Source organism: Hemiscyllium ocellatum, chromosome 6 (assembly GCF_020745735.1).
Source record: "Hemiscyllium ocellatum isolate sHemOce1 chromosome 6, sHemOce1.pat.X.cur, whole genome shotgun sequence".
In the NCBI taxonomy this organism is placed as follows: Eukaryota; Metazoa; Chordata; class Chondrichthyes; order Orectolobiformes; family Hemiscylliidae; genus Hemiscyllium; species Hemiscyllium ocellatum.
Genome location: NC_083406.1, coordinates 30,577,944 through 30,600,572, shown reverse-complemented (window position 1 = coordinate 30,600,572; position 22,629 = coordinate 30,577,944). Strand labels below are relative to the sequence as shown.

Genomic DNA, 22,629 nt, shown 5'->3' with positions numbered 1-22,629 from the left:
TTCAGCTACTTCACAAGAACAACTCTTAGTTCATAGAACGTATTTATTTGTAACAATCACCACATAACACTGCTAGTTGCGACTCTAAACTGGTAAACCCCTAGCTGTGTGCACTTGCATGCTCCCACACTTAGGCACAGACAAATAGAAAAATATTGGTTGCATAGATGGTGGGAAAAAAAACAGTCCAATCGCATCACAGGATTCAGTGAGAGATTCTATTTGCTCAAGACCACCTGTCCTTCAATTTTCTTCTCCAGGTTCTTTCACTCCATTGGAAGTGGCATAGCATGATTGGTACACTAAATACGAAGCCTATAAGTTAGTGGTGAAAGGCTGCTGCTCCCAGCATCTGGTAGTTGAAAATAATGGACTTCAGGTACTTTTTAGTGCAGACAGACAAAGAGCCTTTCATTTCAACAGTCTGGAGGCTTCACACCTTCCATTGGAAACACCCAAGCTGTTCACCTGCCCAGGAACCAATCAGAGAGCTGTTCTCAAGCTGGTAATGTCTGGGATCCACAACTGGCCACTACTTTTGCACAAAGCAGTCAGAAATCAGTTGCTGGATTAATGTGCCTGCATGCAGACCCTGGTGTTGTGCCATCCTATCATCTGTTCCCACTTTTCCCCCCACACCACCAGTTGTTCCCCTCTTTTCCCCCCCCGCCGCCCCCCGTTCCTGTCCTCCAACCCTCTCCCTGCCCGGTTCCTCCTTCTCCCCCCTCCACCCCAACCCCCCCCCCCTCCCAAAACCTTGTACCTGCACCCCAGTTCTTTTCTCCTGCCCCACACCCCTTCCCTTCCCTTAGCCCATCTGTCTCCTCTTTCTCATCCCCTAATCTCCTTTGTCCTCATGCCATTCGAATTGGTTAAAGTGCAGAAGCACCTTCGTATCATAATAAAATGGAAGCTTGTGGTTTTGACTTCTCAAACACACAAAGCATTTACCTTATGCATGACATTAACATGCTCACTCTGACTCATTGCACTTGAGCTCCATAATAATGAGGTATTGTCATTCACAGGGAAATTCAGAAGTAAAGTCATAAATATAATGTGTTGTCTAATAATTTAGAAAAGTACACTGTATATCCAGAGGGTGGTTAGAAATGGAACTTGCTAGCACATAGCACATACTGATGAGCAAGAGTAGGCCTCTTAGCCCTTAAAGGGAACCTGGTGTGAAGAGGAATCTGCTAAGTAAATGAGTGGAAAAATAAATGGAATAGTATGCTAGTTAGGTAAGAGAAAGCAAATGTAGAGTACAAACCAGTTTAGATTAAATAACTTATTTTGGTGGCCTAACATTGTGACTTTTTAAGCTTATCTTTGCCAGTCTGAGCCTGAGATTTGAGCTGGGTCAGGTGGAATGTATTCCTGTAGAAAACAGTATATGAACATGTTATTGTTTGGCTTTTTCCTGAGCTTCAGTTTCTATGTCCCTAAACTGCTGTGTTCAGCATGTGATGGACATAACTGCTGACCAAACCAAAATAAGACTGGGAGAGATTTAGGGACCTTGGTGTTATCATTGAAGCTCTCATTAATAGATATTAGTATATTTCTCCAATGGAACATGAGTTTAAAGGAAGACTTTCCATATATCTGCTACCCTTTCCACCGGCAAAAGTTAGAATTTTGACTTTCCTTGAGGTAAATGGGCATGGTGTAGAAATGGGACCCTTTCACATTACATATCAAAATAATTTAGCCTGAAGTAGCTGCACATTTTGCCTTATAGAAACATTCAATGAAATAGTGTTTTAGTTTGATTCCATTGTTACCTTGCATTTTTAAAATCGCAGAAAACTTGAGGGTGGATGGTAACTCAAATGTTTGCTAAGCATAATATAATAGTATAATAGAAGAACAGAAATTTCATTTTTAAAATTTGCGAAGTATTTAAGAAAAGTGTGTTTGGCTTTATGATGAAACCTAAGTTGCCATGTGTTGTGGTCAAGAATAGTCAATAAACATCAGATTCAAATATTGTGACTACTTGCTCTTTCAGTGTTTCGATTACTCTGTGGTTGGCCATTGCTTTTCAGATGCCAATGGAGAAAGGGGGGAGAAAGACGCCAGCAAAATTACAACATATCCTCCAGGGGCTCTATGCCTTGATTATGAGCTCCAAGCAGTCCAGGTTAGCTGTGGATTCCATCACTCAGGTATGTATACTATGTGGGTGATTTGAATAAATGGAGAAAAAAAACTGAATGCCTTTTTAGTGTGCATGAGAAGTATGAAGACTCTTCTGTTTTCACTGAAATACTTTGAAGTACAGTTTCTCTTGATAGGGGAATTTAAAATGCTGGACAAGAACATTCTGACCCATTTCCCAGACCCCAAAGTTCAAAAGCATAATTCACTAATATCATTGATTGGTCATCCAGCAAGCAACACAATCACCTTGAAAATTATAAATCACCTTTTGTAGGCAGTTCACTCAGGAGATTGACCACCCCATTACAAAATAGTTGCTTTTACTCTAACTGTATATTCCATGTTGTTTTCAGGCCACAGCCTATTGTTACATGGGTTATGGCAATCTGTTTCTTGAGTTTTAGTTTTGTTAAGCATTTTTTTAAAGATATTTTTATTAGAAATTTAACATTTTTACAAGTTTACAAAAATAAACAAAACTCTCAAATACAAACATTGATATACAATTAAATCAAATATACAATAGTCAAAATTTAACAAAGGAAAAAAAAATACCGAAATAGAAAAAAAAACAAAACTCAACTTTCTACTAATCTAACCTACAACTAACCAGAGTGTATACTTAATTCTCTTACATGCTCGGAATGTATTAACATCAAATGTAATAAAACCCGTATTCGTGCGGGATTCCTCTCCTAAGGGGCCCCGGAGCAGCCAGGTTTGTAATCTCCATTAAATAAAAGCCCTTGTTAGGATGGCCGAAATATCTGCATTTATGTAATTCAAGAAGGGCTGCCATATTTTATAAAATAATTCAGTCTTTTGGTGCACCATATTTGTAAGGAAGTCAAGGGGAATACATTCCATAATTAATCTGTGCCAATTTGAAAGTCCAGGGGGGCTCTCAGCCACCCAGTTCACCAAAATATTTTTCCTTGCACAGAAAGAGAGAATAGAAAATAGTCTCTTCCCGTGCATATCCAGGGAGGGAAAGTTCGAAAAGCCCAAAAGGAGAGATATAGGGTCCACTCTAATTTCTGTTCCTAAAATTTCTGTCAGGGTACTTGCTACTTTAGTCCAATATCTACAGATCTTATGACAAGTCCATAGGCAATGTACAAGAGTGCCCACCTTTATTTTGCATTTGGGACACATTGGAGATGCTCCTGTCTTAAATTTTGCCAATCAAGCCGGTGCTATATGGGCCCTATGAAGTATCTTCAGCTGGATAGCCTGGGTTCTGTTACAGGTAGTAATTCTTCTAGCATATTCCCAAATATCATTTCACATTTCTCTTGATATTTCTAGTCCCAAATCCTGATCCCATGTTTTAAGCAGATTGTCCATATCTCCCGATACTTCATCATGTAGTAAATGATAAATAGTGCTGACGGAGGATACCCCCACTGGTCGTAGGACATTACATTCTCTAATGTCCTATAAAGACTATCTAATAACGTAGTCGTCTTCTGTATATAATCTCGAATTTGGAAGTATCGAAAGAGGTCTCCATTAGGTAATCCGAATTTCTGACGCAGCTGTACAAAAGACATCAGAACCCCATCTTAAATAGGTCCCCTAAACATGAGATATCCCTGGATCTCCAGAGTTTAAAAGTGGCATCTGTAAACCCCAGTTGGAATCCCCATGCTCCTACTATCGGTGCATAGGGGGATGTTCAAGGTTTGTGCGAAGATTTGTAGCTCGGGTGCTCGTTGTTGTGGTTCTGTTCGCCGAGCTGGAAGTTTTTGTTGCAAACGTTTCGTCCCCCGGCTAGGCGACATCATCAGTGCTTTGGAGCCTCCTGCGAAGCGCTTCTTTGATGTTTCTTCCGGTATTTATAGTGGTCTGTCCATGCCGCTTCCGGGTGTCAGTTTCAGCTGTCCGCTGTAGTGGTTGGTATATTGGGTCCAAGTCGATGTGTTTGTTGATCAAGTTTGTGGATGAATGCCATGAGTAGCCACACACGCAGACAACAAGCAACATGAATTTGACTGGGAAAACACTACTATTATAGGGCAAGCCAGACAGAGAACAGCCAGGGAATTCCTAGAGGCATGGCATTCATCCACAAACTCCATCAACAAACATGTCGACCTAGACCCAATATACCAACCACTACAGCGGACAGCTGAAACTGACACCCGGAAGCAGCAAGGACAGACCACTATAAATACCGGAAGAAACATCAAAGAAGCACTTCGCAGGAGGCTCCAAAGCACTGATGATGTCGCCTAGCCAGGGGACGAAACGTTTGCAACAAAAACTTCCAGCTCGGCGAACAGAACCACAATAGGGGGATGTTTTATGTAAATTACCCTCATTTTGCTACATTATATTCCAAGCCTTAATTGTGTTTAGTATTATGGGGTTTTTACAGTGACCTGTAATGATTTTCCTCTTGTCTGAAAATAAGAGGTTAATAAGTGGGTATTTTACTTGAGAGGCCTCGATGTCCAGCCAGATTGATTGTGGGTCAGACAAGACCCAATCGGCTATGTAACTTAATAGGGAACTTAACTGATATTTCCTAAAGTCTGGGAAGTCCAGTCCTCCCCTTGCCTGTGGAAGCTGTAGCTTCTTCAGCTTAATGAGGGGCCGTCTATGATTCCAAATAAAGGAACCCAGCCAGCCATATAATTTACGTAGAGCCATCCTCGGCAGCATCACCGGGAGCATTCTCATAGGATATAGGAGACGGGGCAGAACATTCATTTTAATTGGTGCTATTCTACCCAACCAGGAAATTGGAAGGTCTCCCCATCGCTGGAGGTCCTGCCTTATCCTTTCCAGTAATTGTGCAAAATTAGCCTTATACAACTGACCAAATACTGGAGTAATAAAAATACCTAAATATAAGAAACCCTCCAGGGACCAACGAAAGGGAAAAAGGGATGCAACCACTAAGTGGGGTGTCATAGCCAGGCCACCCATTGGCATAGCCTCCGATTTTGAAAAATTAATTTTATAGCCTGAGAATGCACTAAATGTATTAATAACTTGGATTAGACGAGGTACGGACATCAGAGGATTACTGAGGAATAAAAGAACATCATCTGCATAAAGGGTAATTTTATGTTTACCTGTACCAATCCTCGGGGCCGTTATATTAGGATCAGCCCGAATAGCTTCTGCTAGTGGTTCAATTATTAGCGTAAATAACAATGACGAGAGAGGACATCCTTGACGGCAGCCCCTACCCACACTGAAGCTATCCGAACCTAATCCATTGGTAACCACAACTGCTTTGGGATCACTATACAATGTTGAGACCCATTTGGTGAGCGCCTGTCCAACGCCAAACCTTTCCAATGTGTAAAACAAATATGACCATTCAACCCTGTCGAATGCCTTTTCCGCGTCTAATGAAACTACTACTCCTGGTATCTTTCCCTGATGACAGGCTTGAATAATATTCAAAACCCTTCTAATATTATTGGATGATCTATGGCCCTTAATAAATCCCGTCTGATCCTCCTTTATAATATGTGGCAGTACCCTTTCTAGTCTCGGTGCTAACATTTTAGAGAGGATTTTAAAATCTACATTTAGCAAGGATATTGGTCTGTATGATGTACAATCTTCTGGATCTTTTCCTTTTTTAAGGATAAGAGAGATATTTGCCTCTTTCAGCGAAGGCGGGAGACAGCCCTGACTATATGCATAGTTATACATGTCCATAAGTGGATCAGCCAATATTTCTGTAAATTCTTTATAGAATTCAGCTTGAAAACCATCTGGGCCCAGTGTCTTTCCGCTCTGGAGTTGCCTAATTGCATCAAGTATTTCTTGGACTGTTAGAGGAGCATTTAGGACTGATACCTGTTCCGGAGTTAGGCCCGGAAAGGTCAAATTTTTAAAAAATGATTGCATCCTCCTAGTCCTATCTTCACAATCCTGCGATTTATATAACTCAGAATAAAATTCTCTAAAGATCGCATTAATCTTTTTATGATCATGAGTCAAGGTACCTGTACTTTCCTTGATAGATGTAATAGTCTGAGGGGCTGCCTTTTTCTTTGCAAGAAATGCTAAGTATCTACCCGGTTTGTCGCCATATTCATATAACCTTTGTTTTGCAAATAATATTTCCCTCTTAGCCATTTGAGTAAGCGTAGTGTTTAGAGCTGTCCTAAGAGCCGTAATCCTTTGCAATTTTATAATAGAAGGTCTATCAGCGTATGCTGTTTCAGCTGCTTTTAAGCGAGCTTCGAGCAGGCGCTGTTGTTCTCCCTTCAATTTTTTCTGGGCCGCTGAGTAGGAGATGATCAAACCTCGTGCATAAGCTTTGATGGTCTCCCACATCATTGATGGGTTGCTAACCGTACCTGAATTAATTTCTAAAAAAGTTTTAAATTCTTGGGAGAAGTACTTTACAAATTTACTATCTTTTATCAGGAAGGGGTCCATACACCAATGCCGAGCGGATGTCCCATTGTTCCTCGCCTTAGTTTCCATATATACAGCAGCATGGTCGGAAATTGCTATAGTACCTATTTTACAGGATGATATGAAATTTTAAAAAAATCGAGGGGGCAAAAAACATATCAATTCTAGTATGACATTTATGTGGATTAGAGTAGACAGAAAAATCTCTGTCCTGTGAATGAAGACATCTCCATACATCTACCAATCCTAATTCTTTATTCAGATCCGCCAGTTGTCTAGATCTGGGAGATACTCCGGCAGCACTCTTGGGAATCCTATCTATTTCCGGATCCATAATACAATTAAAGTCTCCCCCTATAATTGTATGACTGGCACCAAAGGCCATCAATTTTGAAAAAGCTTCCGTTATAAATTTAAAGGGGTGTACTGGGGGGGGCAGTACAAATTTAAAATCCCATATTCCTCTCCATTTGAGGGCTTTAATCAAAATATATCGTCCAGATTCGTCTTTTATCTGATTTAGGATTTTGAAAGGGAAATTCTTCCGAACAAGAATAACAACTCCCCTGCTTTTTTGAGCTAAAATAAGAAAAAAAGGCCTGATCAAATCCAACCTGTCGTAATTTTAAGTGTTCTTTATCCGACAGGTGCCTCTCCTGTAGGAGAGCTATATCAACTCTTTCTTAAGATTTGATAATATTTTCTTCCTTTTGACTGGCGAATTACTCCCCTTGACATTCCAGGTGCACCACTTAACCGACTGTTCAGCCATAATCATCTGGGCAAATCCGACACCCCTCGGGAGGGGAAACCGTATCTGGAACATTCTGAGCATAGAGCATATAAAATTTACAAAAATAAAGGCTCTCTAATACATTCACAACAGTATAATAAAAAACTATTTCCAAATAAAAAAAATATAAAACGTACCTAAGTGGAGATTTTCCCCCTTGTTCCCAGGGAGTATCACTTCCTCTTCAAAAGTCCATCTTATCCTCTCCCAACCAATGCCCCACCCTTGACCCAGGTGCTCCTCAATAAAATGAGGAGAATTCAAATATAATACAAAGCTAGAGTTAACAGTGAGCACCCTACCCCCACTCACATCAACACCTGGATATATTTGGGAATGTTAATACCATATATAAATATATAACTATAAAATTACAATCTCAACAAGTAATAATTAAATATAATAATACAAAATAACAGGGGAGAAACAACCCCGCTCCTAAAGACAGAGGTAAAATAGAATAAGGTAACCACCTCCCCCACCAACATTAACCAAACGCCCCAACATATATATACATACATACCCACATATATACATAAAGTAACAAAAGAAAACAACCCCAAGTTGGGGGGGGGGGGCGGGGAGAAAATCAAATCCCTCTCCCCGCCCCCAATGATAATATTAAGCAATAAGGTAAGAAAAAAAAGAGAGTCAAAAAAAGTGGTTGGGGGGGGCGGGGGGGGGGAGGTGATATAGACCAAAGTGGGGGGAAAGGCAAACCAACATCCACTATCTCTTACAGTTTATCTAAGAGAGTCCAAGAATTCCATAGCCTTCTCTGGTGATCCGAAGTTATATATGGATCCTTCGTGGTTAAAGCGTGGCATCGCTGGATAGCGTAAGGAGTACTGAATATTTAAGTCCCTTAAACGCTCCTTCACCTCGTCGAATGCCTTCCTCTTTCGGACCAGAGCTGGGGAAAAGTCCTGGAATAGCATGATCTTGGATCCTTTATAGATCATGGCTTGGGGATCTTTTCCAAGATTTCTAGAGGCTTCTAGGAGCATCTGCCTCTCCCTATAGCTCTGCAGCTGGAACAGGACCGGGCATGGGCGCTGGTTCGAGCCGGGCCCACGTATTGCGACCCGGTAGGCCCATTCCACCCTTACCTGGCCTGATCCAGCATGCAGATTTAAAAGCTGTGGCAGCCACTGCTCCAGGAATGCTGTAAGCTGGCCTTCCTCTTCCCGTTCGGGAAGGCCCAGCAAACGAATATTTTTTCGACGACCTCGATTATCGAGGTCGTCAATATGATTTTCTAAGGTCCGGACTTGCTGTTCGAGAGTCCGGACCTGATCTGCGGCCGATTGAGCTGCAGTCTCGGAGGTCGCGGCCTTTAACTCCGCCCCTCCGACTCAGCGCTCGAGTTCCTGGATGTCTCGGCCGTGCTTCTGCAGCGTGGCCGAGAGTGATTCCCATCTATTTCGGGACTCCTCGATAAATGCGTCGATCTTCGCGTCCAGCTTGGTGATCATCTCCACAAGGCTTGTTACCATTGGTAAGTCCCTTGGGGCGGCTGTGGGCACCTCTGCTGCAGCTGACGAGGGAGAGGGTGAGGGATGGGGTCCTGCTTGTTGAGAGCTGCGGGCTCCTTTCCCTTTGGTCATTTTTCACTAAATATTAGACTATTTAAATGTAATACTAAGCAACTATTTAAATTTAACAGCTATTATGAATGATTTGGTGAGTGTGGTGGGGGTGGGTGACCCACTTTACCCAAGTCTTGGGAAGAGCACTATAGACTCAGACTTGCTGGGTCGCCGCCATCTTGGATCCTCCAAGCATTTTGAGTAGCCTTGTACAATTTCCTCCAGTGTTTCTGTAGACTCTGATTACAGCTAAGATAACTGATGTCTGTTATCTAGCCTTATTTTATTTCCAATTGATCATTAAAATTAATCAGCCATTATCAAAAATTTGACGATTTTAATAAAGTTATTTCTACTTTGCATCTGTTAACATTGACAAATTAAATGTCCTCTTTTTAAAAAGAAGCTTGTTTAAAATAGATTTCTTTATAAATTTCGCAAAATAGTTTTATGAAGATTCCAAAGGAACTATGTTTACAGGTCACCAATTTGAATTCAAAACATTTATTTGTAATCCCAAGAGAAAACAAATTGTGTAGAGTTCATGTGACCATAATTTATTCCATGAGATCTTCCTGAGTAGAAGTACAGGATTGTGTTTTAATCCTAACTCTGGGTAAAGATATTCATAACATGAAATGCATTAAATAAGACCAGGATCTGCTAATGTACCAGCAAATTGTAAGACTTGTAAGGTAAACTGAGACAAAGTTTGCATTACATCATAAGATGATATCATTTAATTTTAAATTATATTTAACATCAGTAACCACACTTTAATTTTCCCCATTCAGTGTTTCAGATATGTTGATGTGCAAATTCCTGAGAGAGCACAACAAAAGGTTCAACTATTGATTATTTGTCTTCTCCTATTTCTCCAGACACTGATAATTAAAGTGACTAGTTGTAACTGATGTAATTATCTGGCTGGAAGCTATGATAGTTTTTGAAGAATACTTAAAATTCAATCATAGGGAATTTGAAAGTTTCTTCCATTTCTTTTTTCCCCCACACCTTCCCTTGTTAACAATGTTAAATTTCCTTGGATATGGCCTGTCCGCTCAAGCTGTTGAGTCTGCCCCAACCAGACCAATTTATATCTGTGATTGGGAGTAGCTGGGAGACTATTGCAGAGGCACAAAAACAGATGAGTTCAGAGGGTGGGAAAACTCTGGCTGTATTTTGCACTGTAGCTGAGAATAGAGTTCTGAAGCTTTTTTGATTCAGGAATTGAGTAGGGATAAGAGGTGAAAGAAATTGTAAATTGAAATGCAGCGTTTTAACAATAGTTCACTTTATTTATGTTTTAAGTATCAAATGCTGTTGAGATGAATTTACGTGCAGTCTGTCAAATAACTCCTGGGAAAACTGTTCAACACTAAATGGGTCCCTTTTCCATATCAAATAATCCTCTTTTCTCTAATGTGAGTTTGTTCCAGAATTGAATACTTTCCTGTCTGGAAATGCTTCCAACAGCTCTTGCACTCCTGGCTAGGATGAAAGCCCTTCTTTACCTGCCTCCAGATATATTTAGATGAAGCTGTGATGTGCTGTCACTTAGCCTTGTGTTTGCTCATTGCTGCAACATTGAAATCTGTATAAACCAGTAACTGTTTTATCAAGATAAACGTGAATTTTAAGGGACTTAACATACTTTTCATTTAAAGGAAGGTGCAGAACACAAGGCTGGGATCCAGAATTTGAAATTTGCCTCCTGGTGGCAGCTTCTGTCCCATGTCAATTAAAAACTTTAAGTTTTAGAATTTGACTCTTAATTTATAAAATGTTTCCCATTGTCTATCATTATCATTGCTTTGCGACTCCAGCTCAATGCATATTTGGAAAAAGTGGATAAATCCAGGTAGTATAGAGGGTTCTGAAGTTGGGAAGGAGGTCTTCAGTGCGTGTGGGGGAAGGTCATGAGTGAGTATACGGGTTGATGATAGTGATGGGAGATCTACACTCAAGTGAACAGAAATAGGCTTTATTGCGTGTAACTACATAGGATGACGAGGGAGGACAAGCCTGGAACCTTACAGATCCAGGCTCCATGATATAATCTGAAATCACTGGCATAGCTCTGTAGCTTTACTAAAAGTGTAAGTCCCTTATCTCTACAGAAAGGGAAAGTGGGAAATAGCTGATTAAAATGTGAGGGTATGGGAAACAGGCCTCACTTGAGTTTTCATGGAGAGTACGGCAAAATATTACCCGAATACAGTGAGAGTACTTAAATGCCATTTTTTTAATCTGATGTAATATTTTATGTTGATCTATATAAAACTATGAAATGTTCCTGAGCGATTTTAGTGTTTTGTGCTGACATCTGGGTCATATTATCTTAAGAGATTTTTTTAAACTTCTGTATTTTCGTGCTGGGATCTGAGTGTTTCTGAAGAGATCAGCCTTTGTTCCCCACTCCTAATTGCCCTTGAGAAAGAGGTGAAGAGTTAAAATGAAGTAATTTTGGGAAATATTTCAAAACACTGCCAATAGTCCTTTACTTCACTTTGCATGTGCTTAATTCAGCACAGCCATGTTCTTTCGTTGGTATGGACTGGACCTCTTTCCATATTACACGCAATAACTTCATTGTATGTTGAAATGCTGAAGTCAGTTTGATAACTTAGTACAAATACATTCATTCGCAATTTTTATTATTATTGAAAATAAATGAGCAACTTATGTTCCTGGGTTTGATGTTTAATAATTGCACTCATTTGAAATGATCTAGACCACTTGCATTTCATTGCAAATCAGAAATAAAGTTTTGCTCATCAAAAAATTTTCAGACCTTTTCGTCTTTGGTCATTCTCACCTCTGAAAAATTGCTTGGCTAAATTGTGATCTCTTCTGAAAAGCTGCATTTTTTTAACAACAAATTGTGTAATTGGCAAAATGTGTAAATAAACAATTAGGTCAACATTTTGACTTAAGTTAGATAATTTGCTTTTTTTTTCCCTGGAGGATGAAATCTTTGTGTTACCGGTACACGCATTATTACTCAAGTTTTTTCTTAATGTTTTCCAAATAATCTACAGTGATTCTGATGGAGAATGGCGATGTATATACATTTGGATATGGGCAACATGGACAATTGGGACATGGAGATGTAAATTCAAGGTAATAAATAAAACCAAGAAAGCTTTGTGCTTTTGGAGTACTGTTTGTTGCCTTGCTAAATAGATTTTTCATTTCAGAGGGGCACCCACTTTGGTACAGGCCTTACCAGCTCCTTGCACCCAAGTAACTGCAGGCAGTAACCACACAGCTCTACTATTAGCAGATGGACAAGTCTTCACGTTTGGAAGCTTCTCTGTAAGAATATTTTTTTAGGACTTGCTTTTTATTCAATATTTTAATGGTTTATATAAAATCTAAATTATTTGACTTAAAATATTTTACATGTTCTGTAGCTGATGGAAAACAATGGTTTACAATCCATGCTTAAGTTACTGCGATTTAATGTCAGATTACAGACTAAATGGAAGAAATCAAACATCTACCTATAACATTAAGCTGAAAACATACTCCTGAACTGCCTTGTCTTGTTTTAAAGGATTTGCATTAGTGCAAATTGTTAATCAACTTCATATTAGTAGAAGTGAAAATGTATGATGTTTTGTAAGTTTTCTTTTCTCTTGTAGAAAGGACAACTTGGTAGACCAATTTTGGATATACCTTTCTGGAACACAAGACCATCTCCAATGCCAAATATAGGTTCAAAGTATGGCCGTAAGGCTACCTGGTTAGGTGCGAGTGGAGACCAGACTTTCCTACGCATTGATGAGGCACTAATCAACTCACACGTTTTATCAACTTCAGAAATATTTGCCAGCAGAAGCATTATAGGCAAGATAGATTTTTTTCCTTTGATATTCAATTATATTGTCAATTTTCCAAGCTATGAACAAATCAGGTAATTGCATATTGGAGCCAAGGCTTCAAAATGTAGACTACTTCAAATTGCAACATGAATAGTATAACACAAAATCTAAAGATTTAATTTGAAATAGAATAGGCATTGCAATTATGAAAGCCAGTGGTACATTCAATGTACAGTGTGCTTTAATGGGTCTTATAGATTAGAATCTAAGTTACAAGTTGCTAGGGGTGAAACATAGGGGGGAGGTTTGGTTTTCTCGCTTTTACTTAAATGTCAGAAGTTTTGAAAAGATATAATGGTATGGTTGAATGTCTAATAGGTGTCTGATCTATGGTATCTGTTCAAATAGGCTTGGTACCTTCATCCATAACTGAGCCACCACCCTTTAAATGTCTGTTAATCAATAAGCTGGATGGAAGCTGCAGGACATTTAATGATTCTGAACAAGAAGACTTACGAGGTTTTGGAGTTTGCTTGGATCCCGTGTATGATGTAATTTGGAGGTAATCTTGCTTTCGCTAAAGATGTTTGAGCACAAAATGTATTATTTTCCACTATTTTTGGATTGTGTGGACATAATCATGCAGTAGTAGGTTTGTATTAACTTATAGAAATCGAAGAGAAAAAAGATTTCAAAATTAAGATTATTTTTCTTGGGAAACTTGAGGGGGTCTGATACTGAACAGTCTATTAACATGTATTTGGAGCTGCATGCACAAATATGCACTACAAACCAGCATTCATGTTATGCGTGGTATCATTCTGTCCATTCTATTCGAATTTAAATATTCGACTTCAGGATGAAAAGCATGATGACTAACATTTACATTGCACATTTGTAATTTTTGAACAACAGCATGTAGTTTATACAGTAACATCCTACAAAAAAGTGTTCTGCACGAAGCTAAAGTAATGCATGTAAGAATTCGTTCATTGCTTGTCACTCTATGCCTGTAGGACTAAATATAATGTAGCCACAGTTTTTTATTATTCAAACTTAAGTGATTCTTTTTAACATCATTATTGGTCATTTGTGTAATGTTTTGCAGTGCAATCCACATTCTGATAACAGTGAAGTTCCACAGCTTGCACAAATGATTTGTTTGCTTTTTCTTTGTTTTGTAGGAGTATATTGTATATTAAATCTATAGTGAAACCTCTGAGAGATTCTTCAGTCCAGTTTGTAAAAGAACCTAATTTACAATTGGTCCAATATTTGGACTGATTTAAAATTTTTTCAAAAAACCACCACTCCTCAGAGGAGTACACTTACAATTCTGTCAGAGCTATGTTTGTGCTATTTAGGGGTTTTGTGGAATGAGAGAGACTCGAACTTTTATTTCCAACTTTAGTAAAGTTGATTTTCTTTTCCCACTTCTTGGCATTTTAATATTTTAAATTTAGTTGAAAATCCTGAGCTACTGTAAATGGAAGGAAAACCACACTAAGCACACTGTTAAATGTTTGTGTAAAGCTGCCATTAATATTATTTATTAGTCCTCCAAAGGTATTAAGATTTCTTCTTGTTTTGAATTTGTGAAATATTCTTGTTGCCATTTATCTGCCCATTTTTCCTGTGACTAGCTATCAATATTTATTGATTGGTGGCCTTTTCTTTTATTCATTCATGAGATGAGGGTGTTGTTGGCCAGGCTAGCACTATTACCTATTCTTAGTTTGCCCATCATGAAGCTCCATTGAACTGCTGTAGTCCATTTGGTTTGGTGGACTCTCAATGCCTTTAAATCATTAAATTTTGATTTAGCCCTTTGTCATCCATTGATCCCCTTGCATTCACCTGAGACTTCTGTTCATACTTTTTGTAAGTTAGACGAGGACTTTGGCTCTGAATTTTCAGAGCCAATGTTGGTCATCCAGATTACAAGATCCTTAATTAGGTTTATTAAATACAAAATCGGCTTTCAGCAAATCTATTTGTAGATTTTCTAAATGCATAGGGATTTTGAAGTATGATTTCAAATGTTCAAATTAATAAATTCTCTAATTTCTGACATATATTGAACACTTTCGGTTAATGCATGAAATGCTATTTCTATAGAAAAGGATGTTGAAACCCACTGTCGACCAAGAGGCTGTGGATATGGGATTAATTTAAATTAATTTACTTTTGATTGAATTTTCTTTGGTGAGTATGTGGAGCAGAGGTAGAAAAAACAGAGTATGGATCAACTGTAGTCTAATGTGATGACAAACTGGTTTCAAGACCAGAATGATTCCTGATGAAGGGCTCCGGCCCGAAACGTCGAATTTCCTGTTCCTTGGATGCTGCCTGATCTGCTGTGCTTTAACCAGCAACACATTTTCAGCTCAAGACCAGAATGACCTGTTCCTAAGTATAAAGTTTATATAAAAAACAAATGGGGATGTAAATCTAAGGAAAATTTAAATTATGTTTAGTTTTCAAATGCTGATATTAATATTCTTTTAAAATCTCAAAGCTTTTCCTTTTTTCTCTGTAGGTTCATACCAGGTCCAAAAGAAGTTTGGTGTTATAATGCAGTTACTGCAGATGCCAGGCTTCCTGCAGCATCTGATATGCACAACAGATGTTGTATTCTGAGCCCTGAGCTTGCCTTACCTGCAGGGTCTAGAGCATATACCACAAGATCTCATGGGGCTTTGCACATTCTAGGTATGTATTCTTGATATGTGCATAAATTAATTCAGAAGCTCTTCACTGATACTTATTTATTCAAAATTTTTGTCAGACTGTATGGACTTGTAAGTATCATTTAAAAGGTTATTGGGCATTGCCATATACAGCTTAATGTTGAGAATTAATATAACAAGCTAAGTATGCAATTTGCTGTAATAGAGTAGAGATCTTCGAAGGGTTGGTGTGGACTCAATGAGCCGAATGGCCTGCTTCCATACTGCAGGGATTGTTTGATTCTATGGCAGATGATGAAATTTGAAAGCTATTAAAATCTGAGATGAAAAATTGATCCAATGATGGTCACCTATTCACTGTAGCATGTTATAAAGCCTTATCTGGTTCATTAATGTGCTCTTCAAAGAGGAACAAAAGCTGACCTGATCACACGTGACTCCAGACCCTAGAGTGTGGTCGATTCCTACCTGCAATTAAACTTGGGAAATAAATGCTGATTAACTTCCTCTTCCATAGTAGGAAGGGTATGATTGCCCTGGAGGGGGTGCAAATGATGTTTTCTGGAAGGAACATTTCAGCTATGAAGAGATGAATACGCTTGGGTTCTTTCGGAGCTCAGAAGATTGAGTAGGGGAACCTGATAGAGGTATATGAGGCTATGAGGAGCTTGGATGTAGTGAATAGAAAGCAGTCGTTCCCCTTATTTGAAGGATCATTAACAAAAGGGCATAGATTTAAAGTGGAAGTAGAAGGTTCAGCGAGGAATTGAGGAAAAGCCTTTTCACCCAAAGGTTGGGTGGTGCCTGGGATGCGCTGCCAGGGAGGTAGCTGAAGCAGGAAACCTCACAACTTTGGATTATTACTTAAAGTGTCATAACATTCAAAGCTATGGGCTTAGTGGCGGAAAGAGGGACTGGTTTAGGTAGTAGTGTACTTTGGTACATATTCGATAAGCTGCTTCTGTACATGTGATTCTATATGTGATCATTTTTCAAGGCTTAATCCTTGGGTCCTGCTCCTTCGTTTAATACTCTTCCCCTCAGCCCCTGTTATTTATAAGGGAAAGATCATAATCCTCAAGCAATAATAGCAGTGTCCCACTCGATTGTCAATTTCTAGCATCATTCTTGCTGTCGATTCCAAAATTATTACAACATTTTATTACTGTTTACCTGTCTGTAGGTTCTCAATCATCAGTTTCCGTTGCCTGAAAATCAATACTATTGTCTTCAATTTCTGCTGGTGAATATTCCTTTTTATTTGACTTGCTGGCCATCACCTTGTTTTGTCTGCTGTATCAGATCAGACCCCTGAGCTGCCTGACCATATTAGTTAAATGAAAGTGAGTACTCCAGATGCTGGAGATTAGAGAAAAGAGTGTGGTGCTGGAAAAGCACAGCACATCAGACAGCATCCGAAGAACAGGAAAATTGACGTTTCATGCAAAAGCCCTTCATCCTGATGAAGGGCTTTTGTCTGAAACATTGATTTTCTTGCTTCTCAGATGCTGCCTGATCTGCTGTGCTTTCCCAGCACCACGCTCTCTTGACTATATTAGTTTCCATTCCATGAGTCCAGCCTTTCTTCAAATCATCACTGGTAATACCTTTAAACCACTTTTGAATCTGTTTAAATCCTAATCCATACGTTTGTCAGGTTGAGGGTTGAACTCTAAAGCCTCTGCTCACCAATCTTTTCACCAGCTACAGACTCCTCAGTTTGTTTATAACTAATGTCTTTTTTTCTTTTCTCGTCTTGCACATCCATTATCCTTCACTACCCTGCAAGAAAAAAATGCATCACTTTCTGCCCAGTGAAATAAACTTCAAGAGTCTGAATTTCTCTCTTTAAAATCCATTATGGTCTGCTCTGTTGACTTGTTGCCATGCATAAATTCTCAACATCATGCGAGGATGTTCTGAACTGCTTCTAATTTCTGTTTCTATTTATTCCTGAAATCTGCAATACTGGACTTTATAATTTCTTTATTTTTCTAATTTTCTTTTCCTAAGAAATTGTACTGAATAATCTGTACCTATATACCTTGTACCTAAGATAGTGTAAGTGGCAACTTGTAAACTTTTCACTGTACTCATTTGAGTACATGTGACAATACAGCTAATTCAATTCAGTTGATGCTGCTGTGATAGATTACCTTCTGGTATGAGAAAACAAATAAATGTTCATGGTTGCTGTGTACATGTAAGTACCACATTAATCACTAGTGAGTTGCGTGTTTTTATTTTGATATAAGAACTCTGTATGCTCGAAGCTTGCAGATAAAATTAACAAAAATTTGCAAAGTGTACTTGAGTTTTAACTTCTGCAGCAGTAGTACACCTTGTGTTTGCAAAGTGATTACTAACTTATAAGTAAATGGAGATTATAGCATCTTTTCATTTGCCTGTCAAATTTGAGTATTGCTGAAATTTCTTGCATTGTTTTTAAAACATTTTTGATTTTTAAGATATTCCGTGAAATTGGTCCTTAAGGTGATACTCCTATCACCTTAATATCACATATTGATATTATGTGAATTGCTCTCAGTTGTAACTAGTTAATTTAGGATTAGAAGACTTAATATGTTCTAAATATGCACTTTGGTGTGGAAGAACTCAAAATATAATAGAATTATAATTGTCTGGGTGAAACCCTCCATTCAATAATGTAAGTAGATATAAGTTGTAATTTTCTTCAATAATTCTTTATAAAATTTGACAGGTTGTTTGGATACGTTAGCTGTTATGCAAGATCTGAAAATGGGTGTCACCAACACCGAGGAGGAGATCCAAGCAGTTACTAAAGTGTATTCCAAAGAAGACTATAGTGTGGTTAATAGATTTGAAAGTAGGTTCATAATATAAGTAAGCAAAGATTTCATTAAATTGTTTTCATTTTTGCGAAACAATTTGTATTCATTATATTTGTAACTGCTATAATTCTTTAGGCCATGGAGGTGGATGGGGATATTCTGCTCATTCTGTGGAAGCCATTCGCTTTTGTGCGGATACAGATATATTACTTGGAGGCCTTGGTCTGTTTGGTGGCAGAGGTGAATACACAGCAAAAATAAAGGTGAGGTGACCGAGAAAGTTTCAAAAATTGATATTTTTGAAATAGAGCCAGTTCAGGAGTTTGGAGTTCTTTGCACTTGTCTGCATGAGTGCAACTCCTAACAACATTTCAGCTCAATACCATCTAGGATAAAGCATCCCACTTGATTAGTACCCCATCTATCCTCCACTTTAGACGTTAATTTATTCTACTATCAACTCCATGCCAGCTGTCTACAGGATGCAATACTAAATTGCTTTTCACGGCACTTTCCGAACCTGTGATAGCAATCAAAAGGGCAGTAGGAACGTGGGAGCATCACGTACCAGGTTTTTACACAAACCTGACTTGGAAGTAGACGATCGTTCCTTCAATGTGGAGAGGTCAAATATCCTGGAACGCTCTGCCTCAGCATTGTGAATATACTTCAGTGTATGGATAACAGTGTTTCAATAAGGCAGCTCAACATCTTCCATTTAAGGGTAATTAAGGATGGACAGTAAATGCTGCCCTCGCTAGCAACAGTTGCTCCATGTAATTCAAGTATATTATGTTCTTAAGAGCAAGTACAACTGAATTTCCATTCGACCATAAAACATGGCAACTGTAGCAGTTGATTTGACCCATTAGGTCTTCTCTGCTACTCAGTGCGATCATGGCTGATCTGATAATCCTTACTGCCTTTTTCCCTAACCCTTGATTTCCTTGCTGATTAAAAATCTGTTTGAATAATCTTAACCATCCAGCTTTGCAGCTCTCTGCAGTAAAGAATTCCACAGATTCACAACCCTCAGTGAGAAAACAATCCTTCACATTTCTGTCTTAAAGGACGATGCCTTACTCTGAGATTATGCCCTCGAGTCCTAGGCTTTTCCAGAAGAGGAAGCAACGTCTTTGCAATTAACCTGTCAAACACCTGCTAAGAATCTTGTATGTTCCAATATGGTCACCTCCCATTCTTTTAAAACTCCAGAGAGTACAGGCCAACCACACAATCTCTCATCATCCTGTTTTGGACACTGTGATTTGTGTACAGATTCTCCTCTGCAGCTTGCTGCGATCTTTCTCAACCTATATGATATTCAGCTCTTCTTTCCTGCCACAGTGCATAACCTCATATTTCCATACATTTAGTTTTCATCTATGCAACCTCACTTAACCTGGTTTCTTAGTGTCATCTGAAAACTTTGGAAACAGTACACTTGTGTTGGTTATACAAATTATTAATATATTATAAATAATTGTGGCCCCAACACTGATCACTGTGACTCTGTCATCCACTAGTTAATTCATCATCAATGCAAATATGTGACACCCCCCACCCCCATAGCTCTTAGCTTAGAGTAGCCATTTGTATGATACCTTGTCAAATGCCTATTGGAAATTCAAATACGTTATTATTAGATTAGATTCCCTATAGCGTGGAAACAGACCCTTTGCCCTAACAAGTCCGCAACAACCCTCCAAAGAGTAGCCCACCCAGACCCATTCCCCCACCCAGTATTTACCTCTAACTAACACACCCAACACTGGGCAATTTAGCATGGCCAATTCACCTGACTTGCACATCTTTTAGATTGTGGAAGGAAACAGGCGCACCCAGAGGAAACCCACGCAGACACTGGGAGAATTTGCAAACTCCACACAGACAGCCGTCCAAGGCTGGAATTGAATCTGGGTCCCTGGCGCTGTTGAGGGTGCAGTGTTAACCACTGGGCCACCATGCCCAGTATCTCCTTGTTCTGCTTATTTATCCTGCATGTTATTGCCTCCGAATTGTAATAAATCTGGCAGGCATGTTTGCCCCTTTTTTTCTGAAGTCATGCTGACTCTGCTTGATTACATCATGGTGTGGAGGAGCTGTGTTGGACTGGGGTGGGCAAAGTTAAAAAGTAGACAACACCAGGTTATAGTCCAACAGGTTTAATTGGAAGCACTAGGTTTTTGGAGCGATGCTCCTTCGTCAGGTAGCTGTAGAACAGGATCATAAGACACAGAATTTATAGCAAAAGGTTACAGTGTCGTGCTTTAAGATCTGTATCTTATGATCTTGTTCCACAGCTATCTGATGATGGAGCAGAGTTGTGAAAGCTCGTGCTTCTAAATGAACCTGTTGGACTTTAACCTGGAGTTGTGTGATGTTTAACTCTGATTACATCATGCGTTTGTAAATTCTGTACTATGAATTACTTTATAATTGGCTGTAACATTTTCCTAGTGACAAATGTGAAGATTCACTGGCTTAAAATTGCTTGTTTTTCTTTCTTTTTGAATAAACATATTACGTTTACAGTTTTCCAGTCATCTGGGACTTTTTCTGATATCCGAGGATTCTTGGATGAATACTACTACAGTATCCAATATCTCTAACAGCTTCCATGAACATCCTACAGTACGATCCATCTGGTCTAGGGGATTTACTGGCCTTTAGCCCTATTCATTACTCTTGTACTTATTCCCTAGAGTTATTGTATTTATTCACATCTACACTTGTTGCTTTTTGATTATTTAGTATGTTTGGAATGCTATTAATGCCTTCTACTATTAAAACTGCTCAGTTTTTTTTAACGTTCTCTGCATTTCCAGTTTCACATTACTATTACCTCAGCCTTGTTCTCTGACGTGCCGAGGTTCTCTTTGGCCTTTCTCTTTGATTTCATATTTTTAAAGAAGCTGTCCATTTTGTTAGCTCTTGTTAGTTTAGCCCCACCAAAGTTTATTTTCTCTTGTGATCACCTTTCGTTGGCTTCTCAAACTTATCCAATCCTCTGGCTTACCATTAAACTTTGCCATATTGTGTGTTTCTTTCCTTTCAATTAATATTAGGTTTAACTTCCCTAGTTAATTGTGGTTGATTTATCCTCTTTGCAGAATCCTTCTTTCTTGATGGGATATGTTTGTTGCAAATGATGAACTTTTTTTTCTTAGTTGCCATTGTTCACCAATCATTTTTTCTGCTCTTTCCCAGTCCACTCAAACCAGCTCTGCCCAACTTCATTTTTAAGTGCCCTTAGTTAACTTTAGAACAGTTGTTTCCAACCTGAATTTTTCTACCTCAAACTGAGTGCTAAACTTTATCATGCTATAGTCATGTTTCCGAGGGGACCTTTGACTCCAACATTCTTTATAAAACCTAATTACACGTCACCAGATTGAACAAGGGATTAAATTATACTCAGTCCACAGCATTTTGTTCTACAAAAGTCTCTGGAATAAGTCTGTCCCCTCAAAATTGCTCCCTTCTACCCCAGTGTTAATGTCAGTGCCCCATGAACTGAAACCTATTCCTTCAATTCCTATCTTTGTAACTCATTAACTACTTGTTTTTTTACCCCATGGTACTTTGCCCATTCTTTAAGGTCATAATCTTGTGATTATTTGGAGATGGTTCTTTTTAATTAATCTGCCAACTTGCTTTCAACAGAACTTCCTTTCTCGTCCTATCACTGTCATTGGTACCAACATGGACAATGACAGTTGGATCCCTTCTTCCCATTGTCTCTTTGCAGTCCTGAGGAGATGTCCTTAACTCTAGCACCAAGGTGGGCAACATGGCCTTCAAGACTCATGGCTGCAGAGAACAGTATCTATTCCCTAAATATATTGTCTTCTGCCACTATTATATTACTATATCCCCTCTACCTTGGTTGGGTGGTCAGTTCATTCAGCCTCCAGGTAATCCTCAAACTCATTCACACAGCTTGCAAAAACCTCATAGCTGTTTGACAATTGCAGGGATCTTGGGTCTTCATACTAGAAGTCACACTCTGCTTAAGGTTGTCAACAACAGAATTTGCACTGTAGATCTCTTTTTGATGTCCAAGTACAACATAAGTTAGGCTTGAGCAAATAAGTATTTAAACTTTCTTACCCAATAAATGCAAACACTCAGCCCTGGATTGAAATGAGTTTGCTAGTAGCTAGACAAATTTGAGTATGTGTAACTCATGATAAATTATACAACTGCAGCTTGTACAACCACAAAAGGTGTTTTTGATGCCATTGGACAGTTTACATTTTATTGGTTTACTAAAGAAGTAAAAGAAAATTATTTTAATCTGTCTGTCCAAGCATACCACTTGGTAGCTTAACACGGAAGTAGCTGTATGTTTTTTTTTCC

At 38.8% G+C, this 22,629-nt stretch overlaps 1 protein-coding gene across 10 annotated transcripts in view; it reads left to right on the top strand.

The window, feature by feature from the left end:
• Positions 1–22,629, top strand: part of mycbp2 (MYC binding protein 2) — a 245,305-nt gene that overhangs the window by 103,333 nt on the left and 119,343 nt on the right. For all 10 annotated transcript variants that reach the window (XM_060825911.1, XM_060825914.1, XM_060825918.1 and 7 more), the window contains 8 exons: positions 2,052–2,171; positions 11,979–12,060; positions 12,138–12,255; positions 12,585–12,789; positions 13,173–13,326; positions 15,304–15,476; positions 18,177–18,302; positions 18,403–18,530. In XM_060825911.1, coding sequence (XP_060681894.1) covers positions 2,052–2,171; positions 11,979–12,060; positions 12,138–12,255; positions 12,585–12,789; positions 13,173–13,326; positions 15,304–15,476; positions 18,177–18,302; positions 18,403–18,530 — 1,106 coding nt within the window. The remainder of the gene's footprint in view (positions 1–2,051; positions 2,172–11,978; positions 12,061–12,137; positions 12,256–12,584; positions 12,790–13,172; positions 13,327–15,303; positions 15,477–18,176; positions 18,303–18,402; positions 18,531–22,629) is intronic.